Raw genomic sequence first — 22787 nt, 5'->3', positions numbered from 1 at the left:
CCAGGTTTAAAGCTTCCATAACTTTCTTTATTATAATTACAACTTTCTTCAGACCTTCTGCAACATTCACAAACTTTCTAAATATTTACCCATTCAGATTTAACCATAAGCCATTTCCAATTCTTTTCCACACTGTAAAGGACTCTACCCAAACTCAGTATTTAGCAGCTAAAATTTCCCTAGATTTGTAGATATTCTGCAGTTTTCTGAAGCTTAGACCTTGCAAACACCTGTCATGCAGCAATGACTTGAATGTTTAGACATATACCATTTTGCAAACAAAGCACATCACCTTAAGAGCATATCTAACCCACCATTTTGCCCACTTCAAAGATGGCTGCAGCATTACATGCAGCATCTTTGAAGACAGTGGCACCCATAAGTACCACCCACAAGATGGTGGCAAACCCACGTGACTTATCCACCATGGTGGAGCACTCACGTGGCTTACCCTAAATGGCAGTATACCTATGAGGCTCAGTGTCCAAATCACAACCTTCATGCGGGCTCTGGAGGGAGAGACCCATTTCTCCTCCTGCAGAGGTGGAGTCATTGGCTTTGCAGTCACTTCAGAGGCCATAACCAAAAGGCGTGCTGAGAGGGAAGTCCCTTGAATCTGCAGACGGGTGGGCACTGCAGAAGCCACGCTCACCTGCAGAGGGGGCTGCGCCCCAGGAGCCTCCGATGCTGCCGCGGGAACCGCCCCTACCTGTGGAAGGGGTGGTGCCATGGGAGGCGCCTTTACCTGGGCGCAGTTTGGCGCCAAAACAGTTCCTTTGTCTCCCGGATTTAGAGAGTTAAAGAGGGCTACTTCCTCATTCTCCTCCTCTCTTCTAACATACACTTTCTGAGCTTCCCTGAAGAGTTTTTCAGTTGCTTTAATTGGCCTATTCACTTACTTTTTGCAATTTCTTACAAATATTTGGCCAGTTTCTGTTACAATGGTGACTTTTAAGAGTCCCTGTCCCACAGCATTCTCTGGATTTAGACCAGAATACTTCATTTTGTCCCTGAGCTTCTGCAGGGATCTGATGGAGCTGTATTTCGAATGCCTTGGAGACATTCTGTGCATGGGGAACGGACTCCTTGATTTCCCTGATGACGAAGCTCCTAAGGTCTTTCATTTGAGCCCTAGCCTCCGGCCTGTTATCCCAATCAGGGTCTATACTGGGAAACTTCTGTTAGGCCGGGACAGTTTCCTGACCGGGGGGATGTTCCCTTTCCCATATCCTCATAGCAGCCCGTCTGATCACTCCCTTCTCTTCCTCACTGAAGATGTCTAGTATAGACATTAATTCTGTCCACATGTATATGCTGGGTCCGGGGAACTGGTCTAGTTGTTCCACCAGTCCAAGGGGGTCCTTTACCAAGCGCTTCATATTGCGTTTGAAGTTTCTAACTTCAGTGCTTGTTGAAGGAGCATTTGACATATCTAATATGTCCTGGACCCCTGGAGACTTCCCTAAAGGGAAACCGGCTGCTCTGAGGGAATGGGGAAGTTCTTTAGGTCTTGCTTACATTGTTTCAATTCCTTTTTTAATTTAGATAAGTTGCCATCAGCGCCTTAGGTGTCATGGGGGCGGATACTGGTGGGGTATCTGCTAGGTGTTCCTGGCCTCTTCCGTCTGTACTGTCTGTCCACGGTGCCTCTGCCCAGTTGGCTGCCGGCTGGCCAGGGCTATAAGGCAGTGGGAGACAGGACAGAGGGTCCCAGGCCTTCTCTTTTTCTTTTTTACAGGGAAGAGACCTGCGGATCTGCTGGTAGGTGGTGATCAGCAGAGAGTATATTCCCTCTCTTCCTTAAAGGCTGATGCCTGGCCCTGGCTGTTGTGACCCAGTGGACCAAGCACCAGCCCGCGAACCAAGCGTCGCCGGTTCAACTCCCAGTCAGGGCACACGACCAGGCCACACGCCAGGTCCCCAACTGGGGGCACGAGCGAGAGGCAACCACACAGCGATGCCCCTCTCTTCCTTCTCCAAAAACAAACAAACAAACAAACAATCCAAAAAAAAACTGAACACACATATAAGACCAGGGCTTGACAAACCCAACATTCATCAGACCCAAATAGGGGCTAGGAGACAGATTTCCCCTAAATGGGTTCCTTTGGCCAAAGGAAACAACAATAATTTACCATTGTCTGTTTTTCCTTACTTTTGGTCCCCACCCCTAGGCCTAAAATTTCCATTTCCCATCCTCAGCTGATTCCCGTGGCTGAATCCGGCTGTGTTCTCAACCTAACGGACCCAGCAGAGGGGCACTCCACACTCGCTTACTTGCACACAGACCGAGATGCTTCGTTCATCTCCGGCCGCTTCCCTCACAGGACAATGGACCCAGCGGAGGTGCACTCCGGCCGTTCCCTCACGGGAGAACGAACCCAGCGGAGGTGCACTCCGGCCATTTCCTCACAGGACAACGGACCCAGCGGAGGTGCACTCCGGCCGTTCCCTCACAGGAGAACGGACCCAGCGGAGATGCACTCCGGCCGTTTCCTTCACGGGACAACGGACCCAGCGGAGGTGCATTCCGGCCGTTCCCTAATGGGAGAACGGACCCAGCGGAAGAGCACTCCGGCCGTTTCCCTCACGGGAGGACGGACCCAGCGGAGATGCACTCCGGCCGTTTCCCTCACGGGACAACGGACCCAGCGGAGGTGCACTCCGGCCGTCTCCCTCACGGGACAGCGGACCCAGCGGAGAGGCACTCCACACTCGTACCAGCCACACACACAACTCGTACCAGCCACACGCACAACTCGTACCAGCCACACGCACAATCAGCTTCCCGAGGATGCCCAACCACCAAGGCAGTACTTAAGTCCAATTTTCCTACCTTGGCCCGTGCACGAGGTTGCCTGGTTGCCGCGGTGTTTGCTTTTGTTTCCCCCTGCGTCGATCCACTGCTGTCCCAACAAGAAGTCTCGGGTCATTTCCGGACACTGAGGCGGGTGGGCCCTGGGTCAAGCGGGCCACCCAAAAGTGGGTAGGACGCGTCTCCCCACCTTGGCTCAGAGCCCTTCCCGCACACAGGCGGAGGATCCCGGACGAGCCCCCAAATTGTGAGAAACGCTCACAATAAAAACTGGGACACAGGACTTGAGCAGTAAAACGAGGCCTTTATTCACGAGTCTGCAGAGCCGGGCGCACCCTCATAGCCAGGAGAATGTGCGCGCCAAGTAGACAAAGGAAACTGATTTTATAGTCTTAGCTTCCCCACCCTGAAATTGCCACCCTAAAGTGATTATCTTTTCCACCCTGAAATTGCCACCCTAAAGTGATTATCTTCTTTGCCCTAAAGTGAGAGCGATTAGCTTCCCCGCCCTAACGCAACTAGTTTCCCCTCCCCTCTCCTTCTTCCCCGTTTCTCCATGACCGGATACTCAGGAGGTACAATCTAACGCGTTCATCTAAATACCCCTATTGTGATTTGTGAATATGCTAATACTGTCCACTCCCTTCCCAGAGATCCTTTAATTACATTTGCCCTTTGTTACCAATGACTTTGCTACTGGTTTGGGAGTCACTATGACCTTGTTTCTAACATGGGGACAACAGATTTGGCAACAGGGTTAAAAGGAATAATTAAAACTATAACTACTAGATGACAACAGGCAGGGATCAATGTTTAATGTCCAACATAAGGAAAAAAAAATTGGCTGTTTTGGCAGAAGGTGTGCAAGGCATGTCACACCTGTTCAAAGCACTTTTGTCCACTAAATTAGTTTGGGCTGAGGGGAATATTTTAGGATTTCCCCCTTCTCAGACCTCTGGGCCCTTTCTGTCCAAGCTATGAGACAGAAAAAGAGAAACCAGTTCTAAAGTGAAGCCCATAGACTGCCCCACACTTTACCAACTCAGCCACTTAGTTCAGCCAAACCATTGAGTCTCAGGAGGTGGCGATGTGGGCTTAAGTGAGGCCTATATGTACAGACAATTACTCAGGTATTGAGATTATAGGCTTATGCGCTATGCAGACAGAAGGAAGAATACACATAGTGATTAATACAACATAACCCAGAAACCAGCCTCTGAATCTGTAAGACTGTGGAGACATCTAGTCACAGGGCCTTTGCTGGAATTATATTTAACAGTGGCAATTTGACAGGTCCTCCTTGGCTGTAGATTGAACATTTTTGATGTTACAAACCTAGTTTTAACTTCTAAATGAAAACAAACTTTTAAAGACAGTTAGCTGCACTAGTTTATAGTTCACCACTGACATTGTGATTTTCCTCAAATCATGATTTTTCTCCTTAATATTATCATCCTTGTCATTAAAGGAACTGTATTAAGTCCAGTTTTAATTTAGCCTGTTCATTTGTATAAACACAACAAGAGCAGCAGTTGATCACATATAATCTTTTAAGTCTGCTTTGCTGGAACTCACACAAGGAACCTTCAGGTTGACCTTCAGTCTGCCCCCTGGGCAAGGAAGCTGAGTCACACACCTGCCATCTGGCCTTGTCTGTAAAACCCATGCTTTTTACAAGTCCTTCAGGTTTTCCATTGTGCCTTAAGGTTCCTCCTAGCCATCTATCAGGAAAACAACCTTCATTTCTTCCCTAGAAATATTACCACGAACTGCACAACCAATCAGGGTGTCAGGCTTTTTCCTCCTTGGCTTTCATCAGCCTTGAAAGTCAACTCCTGTTCTCCAGGGCTTTCTGGTAACAACCAGAGCCTAGGCATGCCTCCTTCAGGCATGACATCCCAATCAAAGCCTTGGCTGACAAAACCACCATTAGCTTCTGGTCTTAATAGTTTTATGCAAAGGAACCTTATATCATTTCTTACTTCTTTAAAATGCCAAATACTGGAGAATTCAGGTAGGGAGAAAAATATACAGGCATGAAGGAAAATCCTTGTCCTTCAAAATTGCATTTCCATGCATTATACCTTCCATTACTAAAACCATACAATTTCTTTTCAAAACTTTTATAAACTTCTAACAAACCCTTTTCATTTTCATGCCTTACACTTTCCCTGGTTCCCTTTCTTTCGTGTGAAGTTTTAACTTTCTTTGGGAAACTTCAATTTTTCCTTTCAGAGCATAAACAGAGCAATAATTCAAGACACAGAAAGCTAGGCCCTCTCTCTCCAGTATGTTCACTGGCCTCCTAGAGAGATGTGCCCTTTGCAGAGACATGTTCACTTGCCCAGGCTGGAATGCTCATCAGCCCTGAATGACTCTGCCTGGGTCCTGGGTTTCAAAGGAAATTCTCCCTGACTGGTTTACAGATGACCTTTCACAGGTCTCATTGGTCAAAAAAACAGATACAGAGAATTCCACAACAGAACAGACCAAAATATGCTTTTATAAAATCAGAACACAAGCAGTTGAGGTTTCCTTTTCCCAGATTTAAAACTTCCATACTGTTTCCTTTTTATCATTATGACCTTCCACAGATCTCCTGCAACATTCATAAGCTTTCTAAATACCCTTTATTTCTTTAGATTTAACCATAACATGCTTCTAATTCTTGTTCTTTTCCACACTGTGAAGGACTATACTCAAACTCAATATCTGGCAGCTAAAAGTTCCTAGATTTGTAGAGATATCCTGCAGCTTTTTGAAGTTCTTGCTTCTCCTCTCTTCTAACATATACTTTCTGAGCTTACCTGAGTTTTTTAAATTGTTCTATCTGGCCCATTCATCTACCTTCTGCCATTTCTTACAAATATCTAGCTAGCTTCTGTTACAACGGTGACTTTTAAGCATTGTCTGGATTTAGACCAGAATACTTCCTCATCTGATCCCTGAGCTTCTGTAGGAATGCTGATGGAGCTGTATCTCAAATGCCTTGGAGACATTCTGTGCTTGGGGAATGGACTCCTTTGATTCCCCTCATGATGAGGCTCCTAAGGTCTCTCATCTGAGCCCTATCCTCCGGCCTGTTATTATCCCATTCAGGGTCTATATTGGGAAACTTTTGTTTGGCTGGGACAATTCCCTGACCAGGAGGATGTTCCCTTTCCCATATCCTCATAGCAGCCCATCTGATCATTCCCCTCTCTTCCCCACTGAATATGTCTAGTACAGACATTAATTCCATCCACGTGTATATCCTGGGTCCAAGGAACTGATCTAATTGTTCTGCCAATCCAAAGGGATTCTCTACCAAGCGCTTCATATCGCGCTTGAAGTTTCTAACTTCAGTGCTTGTTAAAGGAGCATTTGACATATCCAGTTTGTCCTGGGCCCATGGAGACCTCCCTAAGGGGAAACATCGACTGCTCTGAGGGAATGGGAAAGTTCTTTAGAGAACAATTCTTTTCTTAATCTAGGGTAAGTTCCCGGCAGTGCCGTGGGTGTCATGGGCATGGCTACCAGTTGGGCACCTGTTAGGTGACCGTGGCCTGATCTGTCTGTACCGTCTGTCCATGGTGCCTGTGCCCAGTTGGCCGCTGGCTGGCCAGGGCCATAAGGCAGCAGGAGAAAGGACAGAGGGTCCCAGGCTTTATCTTCCTTTTCTTTTACAGGGAAGAGACCTGTAGACCTACAGGTAGGTTGTAACCAGCAGAGAGCATATTCCTTCTCTTCCTTAGAAGCTGATGCCTGATCACTCACACATAAGATCAGGGCTTAACAAACCCAAGTTTCATCAGACCAAGTTGGGGCCAGAAAACAGATTGTCCCTTATTGAGTTCCTTTGGCCAAAGGAGATAGCAATATTTTACCATTTTCTGCTTTTTTCTTATTCTGGGTCTGGGGGTTTTCTCCCCAATGCTCTAACATTTTCCCTAATTCTTTAGTTTCCCTAGGCTTAGAATTTTTATTTCCCATCCTCGGTCGTTTCCTGTGGCTGTGGCTGAATCTGGTTGTGTCCTCAACCCCCCTTACTGGAGACTTCTTGAACACAAACCGTGAGCTCAACTCTCCCGTATTTGAAGTTTCTTGCTCATACCCTGTATACTCAACCCCCCATACTGGAAGTTTCTTGTATACCGACCCCGTATACTCAACCCCCCCTTACTGGAGATTTCTTGTATACAGAAATGCCATGAACTCAACCCCCCTTATTGGAGGTTTCTTGTCCAAGCCTTGTGTGCTCAAACCCCTATATTGGAAGTTTCTTGCTCACAGCCCTCAGCCACACACACATTCGATCACCGAGGATACCCAACCACCGAGGCAGTAATTAACCCAATTTTCTTACCTTGGCCCATGCACAAGTTTTCCTGGTTACAGCAGTGTTTGCTTTTCTTTCCCCCCTGTGTCAATTCTACTGCTGTCCCAACAAAAAAATCTTGGGTCCGTTTCTGGACACTGTGAGGAGGGTGGGCCCTGGGTCGAGTGGGCCACCCAAAAGCAGGTAGGACGTGTCTCCCCACCTCAGCTTGTAACAGAACCCCTGGGCTGCTCCGATTGAAACAGAACCCACAGGCCATTTAGTTAGGAGCCCAATTGCCTGCCACCAGAATTACAACTCTCAGTACTAGAGTTTAGTGAAAAGAAAAAGAACTGTTTATTTAACAGTTAAATAGATTTAGATTATTTGCGGATTTCTGCTGTTGAGTCTTATGTTCTTTAAAATACCCACAAACACATAGTTCTGCCTCCCCCTATCAAACCAGGCCAGCCTTAGAAAAGTCGGAAACACCATTTCCCTACTTCCTAGGCACAGTTCAGCTTTACCAGTAGCTGCCAATCACTCAAATATGATTGGGGAGGTCCTTCTGTGCTGTGGTGCCCTCCAGCTCTCAATGCAGAACCGCCTGGATTCTCAGCCTCCTTGTAAACTGCCTTCCTCCTGCAAACCATGCGAATCTCCTCTCCTTCTCAAAACTGCATGGTGAGAGCCTTTTAAAGTAGCCTGGAGAGCCCTCTCAAAAGCACATAGAGCACTCAGCTTCTTTAATCCACATGGAGAAGGCCCCTTCACCAAGCCGCATGGAGGGGGTGCGAGAGCGAGAGCAAGAGCTAGCGAGAGAGGGAGGGAGAGCATGAGACCCAAGACCCAGCTAAAATGTCCACAGCTGCTTATATATCCCTGACTGCGTCCTCCGATGCAGTGGGTGTTGCAACCAGTTCTGACCATTCACAGAACCCTATGCAGGCTCTGTAGGCTCCTTTCATACCATCCCACAGTTCAAGACTCCTCCCATCTTCTTGGGCCTAGGAAGTATCAAAGCCATTTTGCATAACAAAGATACTAGCAACTAGCCCCAGGCATGCAAAGGCATCTTAAAAGCTGCTTCCTATTCCCCATCCCCCAGCCGCAAACTCTGGGGTTTGTTTTTGGACACCCCTATTTCTGTAACAAGCTCAGAGCCCCTTCCTGCACACAGGCAGAGGACCCCAGAACGAGCCCCCAAACTGTGAGAAAGGCTCATAATAAATCACCCAGACACAGGACTTCAGCAGCAAAGTGAGGCGTTTATTCACGAGTCTGCAGAGTTGGGCACACAGCCAGCCAGGGGCATGTGCACATGAAGTAGATAAAGAAAACTGATTTTATACTAATGCGATTAGCTCCCCCCCCTTCTCCCCCGTTTCTCCATTACTGGCTAATCTGGGTTCACAATCTAACGCGATTAACTACTTAACTCAGGTTGTGATTAACTAAGGGTAATCTAGTTATAGGTCTATCTCCAACTTATTTGCAAAGTTATCTAGCTACATCTTTCCATTTCTCTGTGTTTGGTGACAACAGTCTTCCTCCTTTTGATCCCAGAGGTATGTGTGAGGAGCTGCGGAATATCATTTCCTTGACCCTTTTCCATGATTCATCTGTTAATTACCTCCTACTGGTTTGAGAGTCACTGGCTTCTTTATCCATAACAGGATGATGCCTCAACCAACTGAGCCAGCCAGCCAGGGCACCTCAGATGGATTTCCTTGCCTGGTTACCCCTTGGAAAGTCTTCATGTACCCCACTTTAAAGACTACTTGACATGGGCAGACCCATATTCCACTGGCTATTGTTATCCAGCTATTATAGCCTGATGCACAATGCCTGGCACATAATAGGAGCTCAGTAATTGTGGAATGAATGCACTTATTTCCTTTACAGATACTAAAAGGGAAGTTCAGGATTCTGGTAGGCCAACCCACTGTATTTTTGATCAGGTAGATTTTTTCCTTGTTCCTCTTAAGGGGCTAGCTGTATCATGTAGATATTAAAAGCAATAAAATTCATGTCAGGGAATTATAAAATTGCAAAAATTAAGATTTAATTGTCATGTGAGCCTAGAAATTGGGACTATTCATTTATAAGATTGGAGATTGCTCTTCTGTGCCCTGTAATGATTTGTATTTCAGAAGTCGGTTTGATGGCTAAGAATGTACTGCATAAAAAGAACAACCTTCGGTGAGTCTCAATGCTGTTACTTTGCTAGATGTGGGATATCTTCACTAGGGAGGTGTCTGAGCCACTTGTGGCTTGGTCAGATTTGGAAATGTACTGTGATGAGGAAGAACAATATCCTAAATTTCCTTTACTCCCTAGATTCCTCTCAGGGTAATTCTTGATATTGCTTTTAAAAATAGACAAGAGAGACAAGTTTTATTAAATTCTAAAACCATTAGGAATAAGATGGATAAGAAAAAGTTGGGCAAGTCCTGTGTAGAAGCTAGAAGACACTGTGTCTCCTGAAAGCTTTTTCCAGCCCTAGGATAATCTTTTGAGACAGAGGAAAAGATGCCAGACTAACGAGTTTCATTTAGTCTTTTAATAATAATAATAATAAAAGACAATACAAAATCCAAACATTTCTTTTTACAAGTTCAGATACATTTTTTTCCCCAAGTGCAAAATATTCTATGAACTGCATCATTTATTGTTTACTATTGATTGTGTAGGAGATGCTTACTATATCGGCAGCAGTGGAAGGCGTATAAATACAGTATTTTGAATTTCTTCTGCATAAAAAAAAAAAGCCTCCCACATGATAATGATTATTCTGAAACTTCAGTTCAGCTCACACAAAAGAATAGTTTTCAGCTTGTCCATACTGATACAGTCTGTGTTGGCTAGATAAGCTGATAACAGAACTGGGGATTCTATTTCCTCTAATCATGTTTTCTCAAAGGGTTCCTAGTCCAAATAACTGCCCAAAGGCAGGGTGTGCTACCACTGAGACAGGTTGAATTTAAAGATAACCTAGTGTTATTTGTGTCCATTTTTTTCTTTCTGTGCTTAAGAAATAAGCCAAGCAGGCTGACCTTATTTCCTGCTTAAGGTTGGTTATCCTTTGTCTCCCTTCCCCTAGTTTGAGCCTCTTAAATAAAAGTTTGAATGCTGCAAAATGTTTCCTGACATTTTGAGATATGACCTCCTAATCCATCCCAGAATTACCTCAAACACGGAGAACACTTCTTGGATATAAAAGGTTTCATTACGGCTGAAGATCAGGACTGTATTACTGAACTTTAAGCAACAAATCTGAGCCTTCACCATCTCAAACTAAACCAACCCTGGGGAAGTCAGAGCAGTCACAGCTCAATGTCCACCTCTGAGGATTTGTAGGCCTGGGGCAGGTGGCATCTCAAGTCCAGACTCTGGTGTTTTCTCCTAACTCTCAGGTTTAGGGAATGGGTCTAGTCTAATAATATAGAAAGAGGGAGGCAGAGAAGTGAAAGGGATTGCATATTGCTGAGGATATAAAAACCTTTTTGATATGTATCACTTGGTGTTCAGAGCCCCTGCAGAAATGATTTCCCATCCCCAGACTCAGATCAGGGGGGGTTTGTACTAAGATAAAAGAAGCCTTACACTACTCTGGCCTCTGGGCTGATTCATGGAGGATTCCCACTTAACACCATCTTTCCACTTCCTCCTTTCCTCTGTCACCTGCAAAGGCCTACAGAGTCCCTGAGTGTTGACTCCTCCTCATTCAGTCCACTTAATCACTACTTTGATGCCCCAAGTCTGGCTTCTGCCAAAGGTTCAGCAAGCAGCTTTGTCTGGGTTCTTAACCCCGCCAACTTGGAGAACCTAAATTAAACTTGGTAGATGTTAGAAGGTCTTCACTGCTTACCAAGATTTGTCTTGCTTGACATCAGTTAAGAAGACTTGAGGTCTATACTTTCCATACTGCGAAAATCATTTGCAGGTCCCAGAACTGGAGGAAGTGCATTTGTATATGTATGGGTTGACAGGAAAGGAAGAGCCCGAGGTAAAGCCAGACCTTAAAGGCATAAGTTGGGACTCACTCCCACTGGCTTTCTACTGGAGATGGAGATGATAGGGAGAGAGGAATCAGAAAGTTATCTTAGCTTCTGGTGGAGAATCAGGATGGTCAAAGTTGATTAAAGCAGTTTTCATGGAGTTTCCTGGGGAGTATGGATACTTCTATTAAATGACCATCTTTCTGCTTGGAGGCAGCCATTTTGGATCTTTAGAGCAGCACCCTCTCTGATCCTGAGACAAAGGCAGCCAGACACTCCACCCCTAAGAGCCCTGGTGCTGGCTGATGGCTGTCAGGGGATCTCGCTGAAACAATGGTTACCTATGCCCTAAGGCTGTTTTGGCTGGTGAAGGCTACTGACTGGATAAAGGGTAGGAGGTCAAGCTCTTTTATTTAGTATTGAGTCTCCTGGGAGAGCAGTAGCCTGGGACAGTCACTTAGAAATAGACAATATGAGTCAATTGGTAGTTTTTGATTGAATAACACTATAGCTTTGGGGGAACTAGAAGTAGCAAATGGGAAATAATTTTACAGGCAGCAATGGATTGAGGGTTGAATGTGTGCAGGATCTGGGCTTGCGGATGGACTTGATTCTTCTTTTTTTGGAAAGTAGTACTTCAGGAAGCTAGGCACAATGTCAGCTCCGAGGGAATGGCCAAGGTCAGGCAAACAACTTGATATCTGGATTAACTGTCCAAATCTTGGCTTCCTCAGCCTTGTCTCTGACCTCAGGGCCCTGAGTCAGCTCCATCCCCAGGGGGTTTGTCCTGGTCCCCTTCCAGTACACACTAGAGGAAAACAGGATGAAGGCAGGGAAAAGATGGAGGTTTCCCCTCTTTGGGTGGAGAATCGCTGACCAATTCCATCAGCTTCTATAATCATGAGGTCCATGCTGAATCCATGGAGAAGCACAGGGATAGCAGGATTAATTTAGCAAATACAGGTCCCTCTCCTTTCTGCTTCATAAAGTCCCCAGAATTACTGTCCTACACATCAGATGCCTCTGAGCAACAGCCCTGGTTACCCCACACTGAGGGCTCAGGAGGTCCAAATGGCCACTGGTTGAGGAGTAGAGACAGATCAGATGCTCCAGCATTCAAAGTTCAAGATTCAAAACCTTTTTTCTTCTACTCCAAACATATACTCTTCTCTCTGGGGAAGCTATAAATAGGGTTGTCCTAATAGAGGAGAAAGAAACAAAAACAAAAAACAAAACCAGAAAACAAAAAACCCTCCCTCTAGACAACACAGAAAGACTCATAATGATTGCACTTATAGATGTGGACAGGGTGGGCAGAAGGCTTGCCAAGTGCACACACATCCTCTTGCTGCCCACAGCCTGGGGCCAGAGGTAGGTGGCTCAGGGCTGGCTGCAGAGTGGGGTCCTCTTTGGTGGAGCCCACAAGCCATCTGGGGCTACAAGGGGAAGACAACTCTGAGGCAAGTCCCAGGCCAGCTTCCGCTTAGCAGCCGTGTTTCTTTAAGGGCAACACTTAGCTAGGGGTGCCGGGCTCCCCCAGGGAGCACTCAGGTGGGAGTGAGGGGATGGCTGGGCCAGGGAAGACAAGTAAGAAAAGGGATTAGTGTTTGAGGTTGGCTTCCAGTTCTGTAGTCTAGTCCTTTAGATGATACAGTTTCTTTTTTTCCCCCTTTTCTTGGCGATGCTTTAGAACCTGGTTTCTGTCCTGCAGAGTTACAGTCTTCCTCTTGGGAATGACAGCGGCGTTTTCAACATGGTAATGCCTGCTGCTCTTCCTCATTCAGCCGGTGTCCACTAGCCCAGTGGTGTGAGCCTTTTGGAAGCCCTCTCGGATTGGACCCCAGGCAGACATGAGGGGGAAGAAGCAGAAGAGCTGTACAGACAAGGAAGCTGGATGTTTGGGAGTCCAGGGCTCAAACCATGTGCCCCAGGGGACCAGTGCTGGCATTAAGCCTGTAAGTAAAGGCTTCTTTGGCAGAACCCTGGGCTGTTAGAATCACCTGGGGGAGGGGGGGCACAGCCAGGGGTCATTTTGGCTCCTGACTAGTAAGGCACAACCTTATAATGGCAGAAGCCCCTCTTCCCCCTCCCCATTCCCCAAGCAGACCCACTTCTTTTTGGGCCTCTAGCACCCTTACAAGCTGTTGGGGTTAGGGATGTGAGCTGGTAAAATGGGCAGTGTGGCTGGGGAGGGGAGTGGGTACAGTTCCTTCACCCCTCAGGTGGAATAGAGCCAGTGCTGAATGGCTTCTCCAGGGAGCATATAGGAAAAGGAAAAACAGGAGAAAGGGAAAGAGAAAGAGAGGCAGAGAGACAAGGAAAGGAAACTAGAGAGACAGAAAGGCAGAGTTCTTGGTCTATATAGTGATTTTTTCCCCCCTCTAAAAACAGGGAGAGAAGAGAATTCCTCATTTGAGGGTGGGGGCTGCTGGCTCTGAGGGCTAAGGAGTGTGGGGTCTTCAAAACCTGGGCCTTGGGTATAGGGGTACTATTTGTAGGGCCTCAGAAAGCTGGAAACTTTGGAGCGGAGCAGCTTAATGAAGGATTTTGGCAGCATCTCCTTGTGCTTCTCTGTGTACTTGAAGTAGTTCTGGGGGTGAGCCAGAACCTCGAAGAAGGCCTTGATAAGCTTCTTGTCCTGCAGAGGATGGCAGGTGGAAATGTCAGTGTCAGCGATGGGAGAGAGGAACCCCTGCCTCAACTCAGCAGCAACCTCTCTTGATATCTAATAGGCATACTCAGAGGTGAACTGGATTCCCACCCCCGCTACCTGTTTCTCCTCTAGAAATCTACAGCTCAGTCAGTGGCAGCCCCAGGGTTCCATTGCTCAGGTCCTAGTCCTTGGAGCCATCCTTGACCCCTTTTTTGCTCACAACCACAGCAAATCCTGTTGATTCTACCTTCAGAATACATCCAGGGTCTGACCACTTCTCACTGCCTCCACAGGTAGCACCCTGTGCAAGCCGCCATCATTTCTCACTTGGACTATGGTAACAGCCCCCTTACTGGTCCCCGTGCTTCCGCCCACCCTGTGCTGCTACAGGTGGTTCTCTACCACACCAGCCAGAGTGACTTATAAAAATTTTTAATTAGGTCATGTTCTTTTCCCATTCAAAACACTTCTCTGGTTCTTTTCATGAAGCCAAGTCCCTTGCATGGCTCCTAGGCTGACTGTGATTTGTGCCCTGTTCTGTCTTCCAGCCCTCCTCAACTCTTCCTTATTCTGCTGAGCCACACTGGCCTTCTCAAGTTCTTGAAGATGCCACACTGCTCCCAAGCTCCTTAGCTTAGATCGCTCTTCTCCTGATCATCTGATAGGGAGTCCTTTACCACATTCAGGTCTCTTCTCAGAGGCCTTTCCTGACCACCTTGTCTGAAATGGCAACATGATGTGTGGAGAGCCTACTAGGTGCCAGGCACTGTGCATCAGGACTCAGGCCTTCTGGCTTCTAGGCTAGTGTTCTTTCCATTGCATCAGTGGATTTTTAAAATAAGAGGTGGGGCTTCCAGTCTCTCACCCCCACTTTAATCAAAACGGTTCTACTACTTGATGCATTGGAGTTTATAACACATTTGAAATTAGAGTTCAGATGCTTTAAAGAACGTTTAAAAAGCATTGCTGAAATTATATTCTTTGCATTCGGCAAGTTCTAGGAGATTTTTGTCATCGTGTCCCTTATTTTTAAAAAATTTTGTTTGTTTATTTATTTATAGGGGAAGGAAGAAAGGAGAAAGAGAGGGAGAAACATTGATCTACTTCCTCTTGTGCGCATCCTTCCTAGGGACTGAACCCACAACCCAGGCACGTGCCCTGACTGGGAATCGAACTGGTTACCTTTCACCTTGCAGGATGATGCCCAACTAACTGGGCCACACCAGTCAGGGCTCATGTCCCTTATTTTGATAATAATATAAAAATTATTAACCATAGAGACAAATATATACTTTTAATCCTCATCTGAGGATATGTTTATTGATTTTGGGGGGGGGCAGGGAGAGAGAGAGAAAAACAGAAACATTGATCAGCTGCCTCCTGCACACATCCAACTGGGGATCGAACCTGCAACTTAGGTTGCGCCCACAGCCTTTTGGTGCATAGGATGAGGCTCCAACCAACTGAGCCACTCGGCCAGGGCAGAGACAAACTTAAAAAAATTTTTTTTAAATTTATTTTTAGAGAGAGGGGAAACGAGAGAGAAAGAGGGACAGAAACATCGACGTGAGAGAGAAACATTGATCAGTTGCCTCTCATTACACTCCACACCCAGGGACCAAACGCACAACCCAGGAATGTACCCTGTCTGGGAGTTGAACTGGTAACCTTTTGCTTTGTAGGACAATGTACAACCAACTGAGCCATACCAGTCAGGGCAAGACAAACCTTTTTTAAATTAGTAATTTATGAAGAACTATGACTAGGACTGCAGTTTCTTAAGTAAGATTTTTCTCAAACTGGGGTCCACAAGACCCAAGTGTCTAATACTTTCTTGAACATTGGAAACATTTATTTTCCCTTAAAAGAGGTCTATACTGAATTAATTCTGAGAAACACTGCGCTGATCTGCTTTTCTGTGCGAGCTGAGAAAGGAGTAAGGGAAGGAAGGAACTTACACAAAAGCATCTTTCTATACCGTATTTCCCCTATATTTTTTGATGGGAGAGGTAGGGGTCATTTCATATCCTCATCTTTCCTTTCTCTTCCCCGGAGGTGGGGGTGATACTACAGTCAAGTGGGCTTAGGCTCATATCCCAGCTTTACCTCTGGGCAACTTCTGTATTTCTCTGTGCCTCAGGTTTCTCATCTGTAAAGTGGGGATGATGACAGTATCTAATTCATGGGGCTAAGTGTATGTCAAATGAGAATATTCACGTAAGCATGTAGCATACTGTCTGCACATTGTCACACTTTCATTAAATGTTGGCTGCCGTTGTTTATGTTCACTTGCCTTTAAAATCTCCTGGTGGTTTTCGGACGCATAGAGCCGGCCATCTCTCACAATGTCTTCTACCAGCTGCTCATAGTCCTCTGAAAAGTCAACCAAAGGAAGAAGCTTAGGGGTGGGAACCTTTCCTGTTTCCCTTGCTTCCCTCCAAGACCCATGAGCCTCCCCTTTCTCACCCACCCCCTGGCTCTCCCACCCTTGCTCACCATCATAGGTAACATAGGGGATCTGGAAGCCACGGGCGCTGTTGGCCTCACTCGTCTTGAAGTTGATCCAGAGCTTCCTGGAGCGGGCTGTAAAGGCGATGGGGCGCTCATATGTCTGGCAGGTCTCGTAGGTGGTAATGGAGGATGGGGAGGCTGGGAAGGCAAGCAGCTGGTCAGGAGAGCAGCAGGGCAGGCTACCCAAGCCCTCCTGGAGTGGGGGCTGTGGGGCAAGGACTCACGCTGAGAGGCTTTCCCCTATGCATGCACCGCCCCACCTTCCACATATACATGTAGTCTCCCACCACTCTGGACTCATTCCACAACTCCTATTTGACATCCAGGCACTCACGTAGTGTATGAGATTTGACACTGAAGTGAATGGAGCAGGAAAAATGCTCGAATAGGAAAGTGGCACAGGTAACACTACTGGAGGTCTAGCCCCAGTGCTGCTCTCCACTGAACGTGCAGCAGCACTGCCGCTTTCTGTTAGCTCTTCTCCTCCCAAGGCCTCCCTGGCCGCTGCTCAGTTCTTCCTGTACCAATTTTCTCTCTCCCTCCCAACCAGATTTGGACGGCCCCTCCCTGGCCCAGCTCGGCAGCCACCCACAGTTCTTTCTCATGACGAGGACGTCCCCACACTCATCCTCAGATGGCAGGAAGATCTCGGGTACCACGATAAGGATCTTGCGCTTGGGTGGGGGGTTGATGTTCCAGACGCACTCCACGCCGGCGGGGTAGTTGCCTGGGTAGTTGGGGGACTCGATATAGCCAGTGAACTCACCCAGCTCCCCGCCGCACTGACGATCTGAAGCCAAGTGCCAGTGGACAGGGCAAGAAAAAGAAGGGATGTCAGTGGGGAAATGGTTTGGGGAAATGTGTCTGAAGTGGAAATCAGACACATCATCTATTCTCCAAGTGGGTCCACCTTCCCTCCTGCTCTTTTAGTACCTGCTCATCTCACCTCGCCTGTCCTTGCCTCCCCATTACCTGTCTCCAGAGAGAAGGCGCTACAGGGCCCAGCCCAGCAAATGGTCTTGGGGAGAGATGGAGAGTGAGACTTTCCTGCCCACCCGCTTCTCAGCTCCGCTCCCTGTTGGTTTACTTCCTCTGCCCTGCTTCATCCTGCGCCCACGCTCTCAGGCCTGTCTAACCCCTTTTCTGCAGCCTGGCCCGCCACATACTCTTGCACTGGGCCACACTGGTAGAGCCATCGAAGTCAGTGCTTGTGTTTCCTGGACAGCGGGTGCAGAAGTTCTGACGGAAATCAGGCTGATAGGATCCCAGGGCACAGCGGATGCAGCGATGGATACTGGTGTTGTAGTAGTGCCCAGGGGAGCACTGGACTGCAGGCAAGGGGGAGAGGTAGGCGTTACGGTGGTGGCAGGTGGGAGCTCTGGGGCATGGGGCGGGCAGGATACACTTATCCCAGACACCAAAGTTCCTTCCAGAGGTCCAGCCTTTCCTAGTCATGCCAGAGTTTAAGGTCAGGGAAAAGCAAACTTGACAGAGTGGTTGGCTACAGTGCCAACCCTTTCCTTTCTCGCACCGAGCAGTGCTAAATCTGCACAGAACCTTGTTTGTAGTATTGAGGGGAAAGTGCCACCAGCTCTCTGAAGCAGAGGGGTAATGGGCACTGCTGCTTACTTCTTTATATTTTTATTTATTGATTTTTAGAGGAAGAGAGAGAAAAAAGAAACATCCATTTGTTGCTCCACTTATTTATGCATTCATTCATATGTGCCCTGACCAGGGATGGAACCGCAACCTTGGCATAAGAGGGTAATGCTCTAACCAGCTGAGCTACTCAGTGAGGGCCTTGGCATTGTTATTTATTCCTCAATTCCTAGGCTTGTGGTTTGTGGTAGGTCAGGATGGGTCCTATGAGCAAGGTGGTGTTTTGGTCAGACAGCTGGGCCTTTCTTGGTTTGGGGAAGAACTTGGGTCTACTCTGGGGACTGCGAGAGTTTTTTGGAGGTAGTTAAGGTAGGGGAGTCCTGTAGTGGGGTGAGTAGCCTACTTACCTTTGGTGTCACAGTCTTGGAAGGAGATGGCCCCCTCGTGCTTGGTGGTGAGGCCCCCACCACATGGAAAGCACAGAGTCCGTCCTGCTTCAGGTTGGTAGGTGCCACGTGGACATGGCTGGCAGGGCTTGAACCCATCTACAGAGTGCTGGCCAGGTGAGCACTGACCTGCAATGAACCAAGGGCCCAACTCTGATGGGGATGGTCCTGGTCATCCCTTTGGGGTCACCCAGTCTCAGGGGACAGAGGCACATGAATAGGATGTTGACTAGGAGAGTGGCCGGGAGCCTGGGCCTGCCCTTGGGAAATCCCATGCCCATGGGCATCCCAGTGCCCACCCTACCCCACTCTGCATTGTTTGTTCCCCTGGCACCTGCACATGTGGTGACGTTGGTGGCTCCAAGAGGCCCGTGGGCATCACTCCCAGGGCAAAGGTCGCAGGAGAGCTGCCCTTCTCTCTCCTGGAAGGTGCCCGCTGGGCATGGCACACACTGCTCCGTCTGGCCGTGGTAATACGTTCCCTGCGGGCAGCTGACTGAGGGAGAGTCGGCCGCGCTAGCCACCCACCCCACCCCTATTTCCCACCACCCAGGCCTGGGACTCCCCTTCCCACTCCCGCAGATTTAAGGAGAATCTCTTTGGAAATAGAGTCCTGCTTGGAAGAATTAGAGGCCAAAACCCTGTGCAGGAGGATTGGTGGCGCCACCTGTTGTCCTTCTAGATCTCAGTCTGGGACCAAGGAAGGGAGGATGATGGGCAGGAGGGTCTTGGCTGCCTCACAATTTAAGAGATGCAACTGAGGCCATAAAGCATCCTGCTCTGAGCCAGGCCCAAGCTGGGCCTTTCCCACTCCCATACTCCCCTATGACCCAGCAAGCTCCCTTACCACACTTGGCCCCAGCGCGGTGCTGCCCAGGCCGACAGGCCTCCACCAGCTCGGCTCGCTCCCCAGCCACAGGGCCCGGTTTGTGGGCCAGCTCATAATCAAGGCCTGCCAGGCGCAGGAGGAAGCGGTCCTGGTTGATGGACTTTCTAAGCATCTTCAGGGACCCTTTCAGCCGTCGTTCCATCCGCTGTCGGAGGCAGGGCAGCCCACAGCCAGCTGGTAGCAGACGGTGGTGTGAGTCAGAGGAGAGAAAGAAAGTGGCTGTGAGCAGGAGGGCAAGGGAACAAAGCCAGGAGCTAGAGATGGGAGGGACTGGCTCCTGGACTTGGCATTAAGCAGCGTCTGCCCTCAGTACAGGCTCCACCCCTTCCCCTTACCATTAAGACCTGTGGTTTCCCTTTCTGCCCTCCCCTTTCCACCCTCCTTCCAACAGTGCTCCCAGTCCCACCTGTAGTTTCTTCAGCTCTGACTTCTGCCTCCAGTTCCAGGGTGAGCCGAGTGACTTCCTTGCCTGGAGGGGTCCGGGCCCTCCGGCCCTTGCCCTTCCGAGAGGAGTCACATTTGAGGTGGATGAAGGTGACCTGGCAGTCAGAGCAGGGGGCACCACCTGGGGGAAAGGCCTTGTCAACCCCAGGGCACCGCCAGGGAAAGGGCTCACTCCCAGCTCTCACTCTTCCACCCCAAGCCAGACAGATCTCACTAGACCCCTGACTGCAACTATCTCAATGCTCTTTTAGTCTAGGATGCTACTTAGTTGGTGTGGGGAATATCCTAGGACTTCCTTGGGCTTGATGCCTACATCTGCTTTTGCCTCTGCTCTTTCTAGAGTTCGGGGTGCTAGAGGTTATTTGAAATCTCACTAAGCAGAGGAGCTGAGGGTGGGAAGGGTTTGGTGGGCAGAGAGCCTATCAGAGTCGGGTCCCCAGTCCAAACCTGGCCCCAGGATTCTGCTGGCCTCCTCCATTTTGCCTTTGTTTCGCAGGTGCAAACGGCATTTGGCATCCTTGATCTTGAAGGAGGCCCGTTGTTTAACCGACAGCACTGCAGCCTCTAGAGGGATGGTAGAAGCTCAGCACAGCTTGGGGGCCCCATGGGGTGAGGGCTGCTGCAGAGGGTGTTGAGAAGCTGGGCAGTAAGCCAGGGGCTTGGCTGGAGGAGAGGGATTACGAAAGCCAAGGCAGTCAGATGTTAGGGGAAGAGGGAGCAAGGCAGCAGGGCTGGGGAATTACAGATCAAAGAAGGGGATCCAGAAAAAAGTATGGCCAAGGGAGTTAATGAAGAAGAGAAACAGGGGCCAATAAGCAAGAACAGGGTGGGAACAAGCCTCTGGGCTGGTGCTCACCATGGCAGTGGTTGGAGTTTGTGCTGTTCCCGGTGTGGCCAGCTCGGGCTGGAATGGCCCTGGGGCTGGGGGTGCCACAGCTCACCGTGAAGCCATTTTCAGACTCTGGGAGAAGGGGGCTGTCACAGCTCTGACCTGCTCCCCACAACCCTCACTGGTTGGATGTCTCTAAGGGAAGCAGAGGAGCTGTCTTCCCTCCCCACCGGCCCTCCAGCAACCTCTTCTATGTACCTGGCAAAAACCGGGCCCGGGAGGGGCAGCTCAGGGCACAGGTGTCCTTCTTGCCAGACCGGTTGCAGCTGAGCATGGCTTTCGAGGCCCCAGGGCTGTTCTGACATTTGATGGGCTCTAGGAAGGAGAGAGAAGCCTCAGGAGGAGAGGGCCTGCCATTCCCACCCTCTCCCTCAGTTGGTTAACTTGGAGGAAGAGAATTAGCTACATGCAGAAATGTAATTGTAATTGTACACAGAGACTGATAACTGGATTAAAGGATTATTTACTGGAAACTTCATGTCTCTAACTTGAGTTACATTCTTCACCCCCTACTACCTCACACTTATCCTTAACATGGCACGCCTCCCTTTCCAGGGTCCCTGAAACTGCATTTCCAGACTAGGCCAGCAGAGGGCGCTGCCCACCTGTGCAATCCTTGCCATTCCAGTGCAGCCGGCCCTGGCCTGCGGGGCAGGTACACTGGTAGCTGCCAGGAGTGTTGATGCAGCCGAAGCGACAGCCTCCCCGGTTGATGCTGCACTCATCCACATCTAGGGGAAGCAGCAGGGAGACACAGAAAAACAAACGGTGAGGGAGGAGAAGGAGCCAGGGAATGGACAGTGAGTAAGGACCTTTGGTTTGAGTTCCAGGCACTTCAGGATGATTACTGGCTTGAGAAGAGCTCAAACCTAAGACCTCCTTCCCGTATCACTGTCTAAGCTGATGGGCTTTTTAAAGCCTTCTGCTCCTACCTACTAGTGGGGCTGTAAGTTGGAAGCTAAGGATGGGAGTCAAGGGAAAGGGATGGGGATGGGGGTAGACATTTTGGAGGCAGGATGCTACCTTTCCCCTGATACCTGAATCCCAATTGTCTTAATTCCTCCCATTTCATCATGATGGATGTGGACACAGCACGTGTACCTGGGGATTGCCTACAGCCACAAGCCAACTCAGGGGGGTGTTCAATTGAAAGGTGAGGCAGTGAGAGGGGTCTGGTGGCTGAGGGTCCAAACTTGCTGCCTTACCCCCACAGTGGGTGACACCATACAGCAGGTAGCCATGATGGCAGAGGCACTGGAAGCTTCCCGGTGTGTTGACACATATGTGGTCACAGGTTCGATCAAAGGAACACTCATCAATGTCTGGAAAAGCAAAGATTCAAGTCACGGAATCTGTCTCGGGGGACTTGACCCTGGGACGTCCTGCTTGGGTGAAGGGCCCAAGTGGGAGGCCGTGGGTCTCCCCTTAAACTGAAAGTCCCTATTCATGGCCCAGCCCTAGGATCGGCGACTCAGCAATGCCTACCCATCCCCTGTGCTGCCTCCACCTGGAGTCCTTGGGATCAGGAATCAGGGCCTCTGTGTGTGGTTACATCAGACCCTGACAAGGATATAATGGGGGTGAAACCCATCCCTCCATCCTAGCCAAGACACGTGCACCAGTATAGAGCTGGGCCGCCAAGAAGAAGGCACAGGTTTGTTCATTTGCAGCACAATACTGCTTTTGGAAACCCTCTACAGTGTCTGTTGAGTTCCTCAGACTCTGGTTGGCTTGAAGCTCTCCTACCCCAAGAACCTCTCCAAGGCTTTCCCCTTGGCCAAAGTCTGCTCACCCTGGCAGTTCCTCTCATTGATGAGAAGCTTATAGCCCTTCTTGCAGCTGCATTCAAAGCTGCCCACGGTGTTGCGGCAAATGTGGTCACAGCCACCATTGTTTAAGCGACACTCGTCTATGTCTGGGGAAGCAGGACAAAGCAGAGAAAATCAAAGGTAATGCTGAAGGCCAGGGACAAACAAGGATACAAGACCCCTCCCTCCCTCATAGACCGAATCAAGGAGAGCCCCAAGCCTGCCCCTTTTGACTCTCTCTCTCTCTCTCTCTCTCCCCTGTTTTTCCCTATTCAGGGATGGATCTGTGCCATTAGTAACACCTTTCCTCAGGCTGAGTCCCCTTAGAAGGGGACAAATGGGAACGAGAGCCAGGCCCTCAGGGAGCTGCCTGGAGCAGGAAGTAGGTGGGCATCTGATGGACAGAGCAAGTCCATGACCTTCACTCTGCTGCTG

At 48.9% G+C, this 22787-nt stretch overlaps 1 protein-coding gene across 3 annotated transcripts in view; it reads right to left on the bottom strand.

Moving 5' to 3' along the window:
• Positions 1-13548: 13548 nt before the first annotated feature.
• SCUBE3 (signal peptide, CUB domain and EGF like domain containing 3) overlaps positions 13549-22787 on the bottom strand; it is a 33460-nt gene continuing 24221 nt past the window's right edge. For all 3 annotated transcript variants that reach the window (XM_090280412.1, XM_090280413.1, XM_090280415.1), the window contains 15 exons: positions 22337-22459; positions 21750-21866; positions 21150-21275; positions 20743-20859; positions 20512-20616; positions 20103-20219; positions 19618-19776; positions 19170-19385; positions 18657-18818; positions 18284-18451; positions 17444-17605; positions 16870-17067; positions 16263-16415; positions 16060-16139; positions 13549-13751 (listed from right to left, as the gene is read on the bottom strand). In XM_090280412.1, coding sequence (XP_090136538.1) covers positions 13602-13751; positions 16060-16139; positions 16263-16415; positions 16870-17067; positions 17444-17605; positions 18284-18451; positions 18657-18818; positions 19170-19385; positions 19618-19776; positions 20103-20219; positions 20512-20616; positions 20743-20859; positions 21150-21275; positions 21750-21866; positions 22337-22459 — 2153 coding nt within the window. In that variant the 3' untranslated portion in view covers positions 13549-13601. The remainder of the gene's footprint in view (positions 13752-16059; positions 16140-16262; positions 16416-16869; positions 17068-17443; positions 17606-18283; positions 18452-18656; positions 18819-19169; positions 19386-19617; positions 19777-20102; positions 20220-20511; positions 20617-20742; positions 20860-21149; positions 21276-21749; positions 21867-22336; positions 22460-22787) is intronic.

The sequence above is a fragment of the Furipterus horrens genome, unplaced genomic scaffold (genome assembly GCF_987537825.1).
Source record: "Furipterus horrens unplaced genomic scaffold, mFurHor1.1.pri manual_scaffold_6, whole genome shotgun sequence".
Taxonomy (NCBI): domain Eukaryota; kingdom Metazoa; phylum Chordata; class Mammalia; order Chiroptera; family Furipteridae; genus Furipterus; species Furipterus horrens.
The sequence above is the reverse complement of the archived record's forward strand: the minus strand, read 5'-3'. Positions and strand labels throughout refer to the sequence as shown.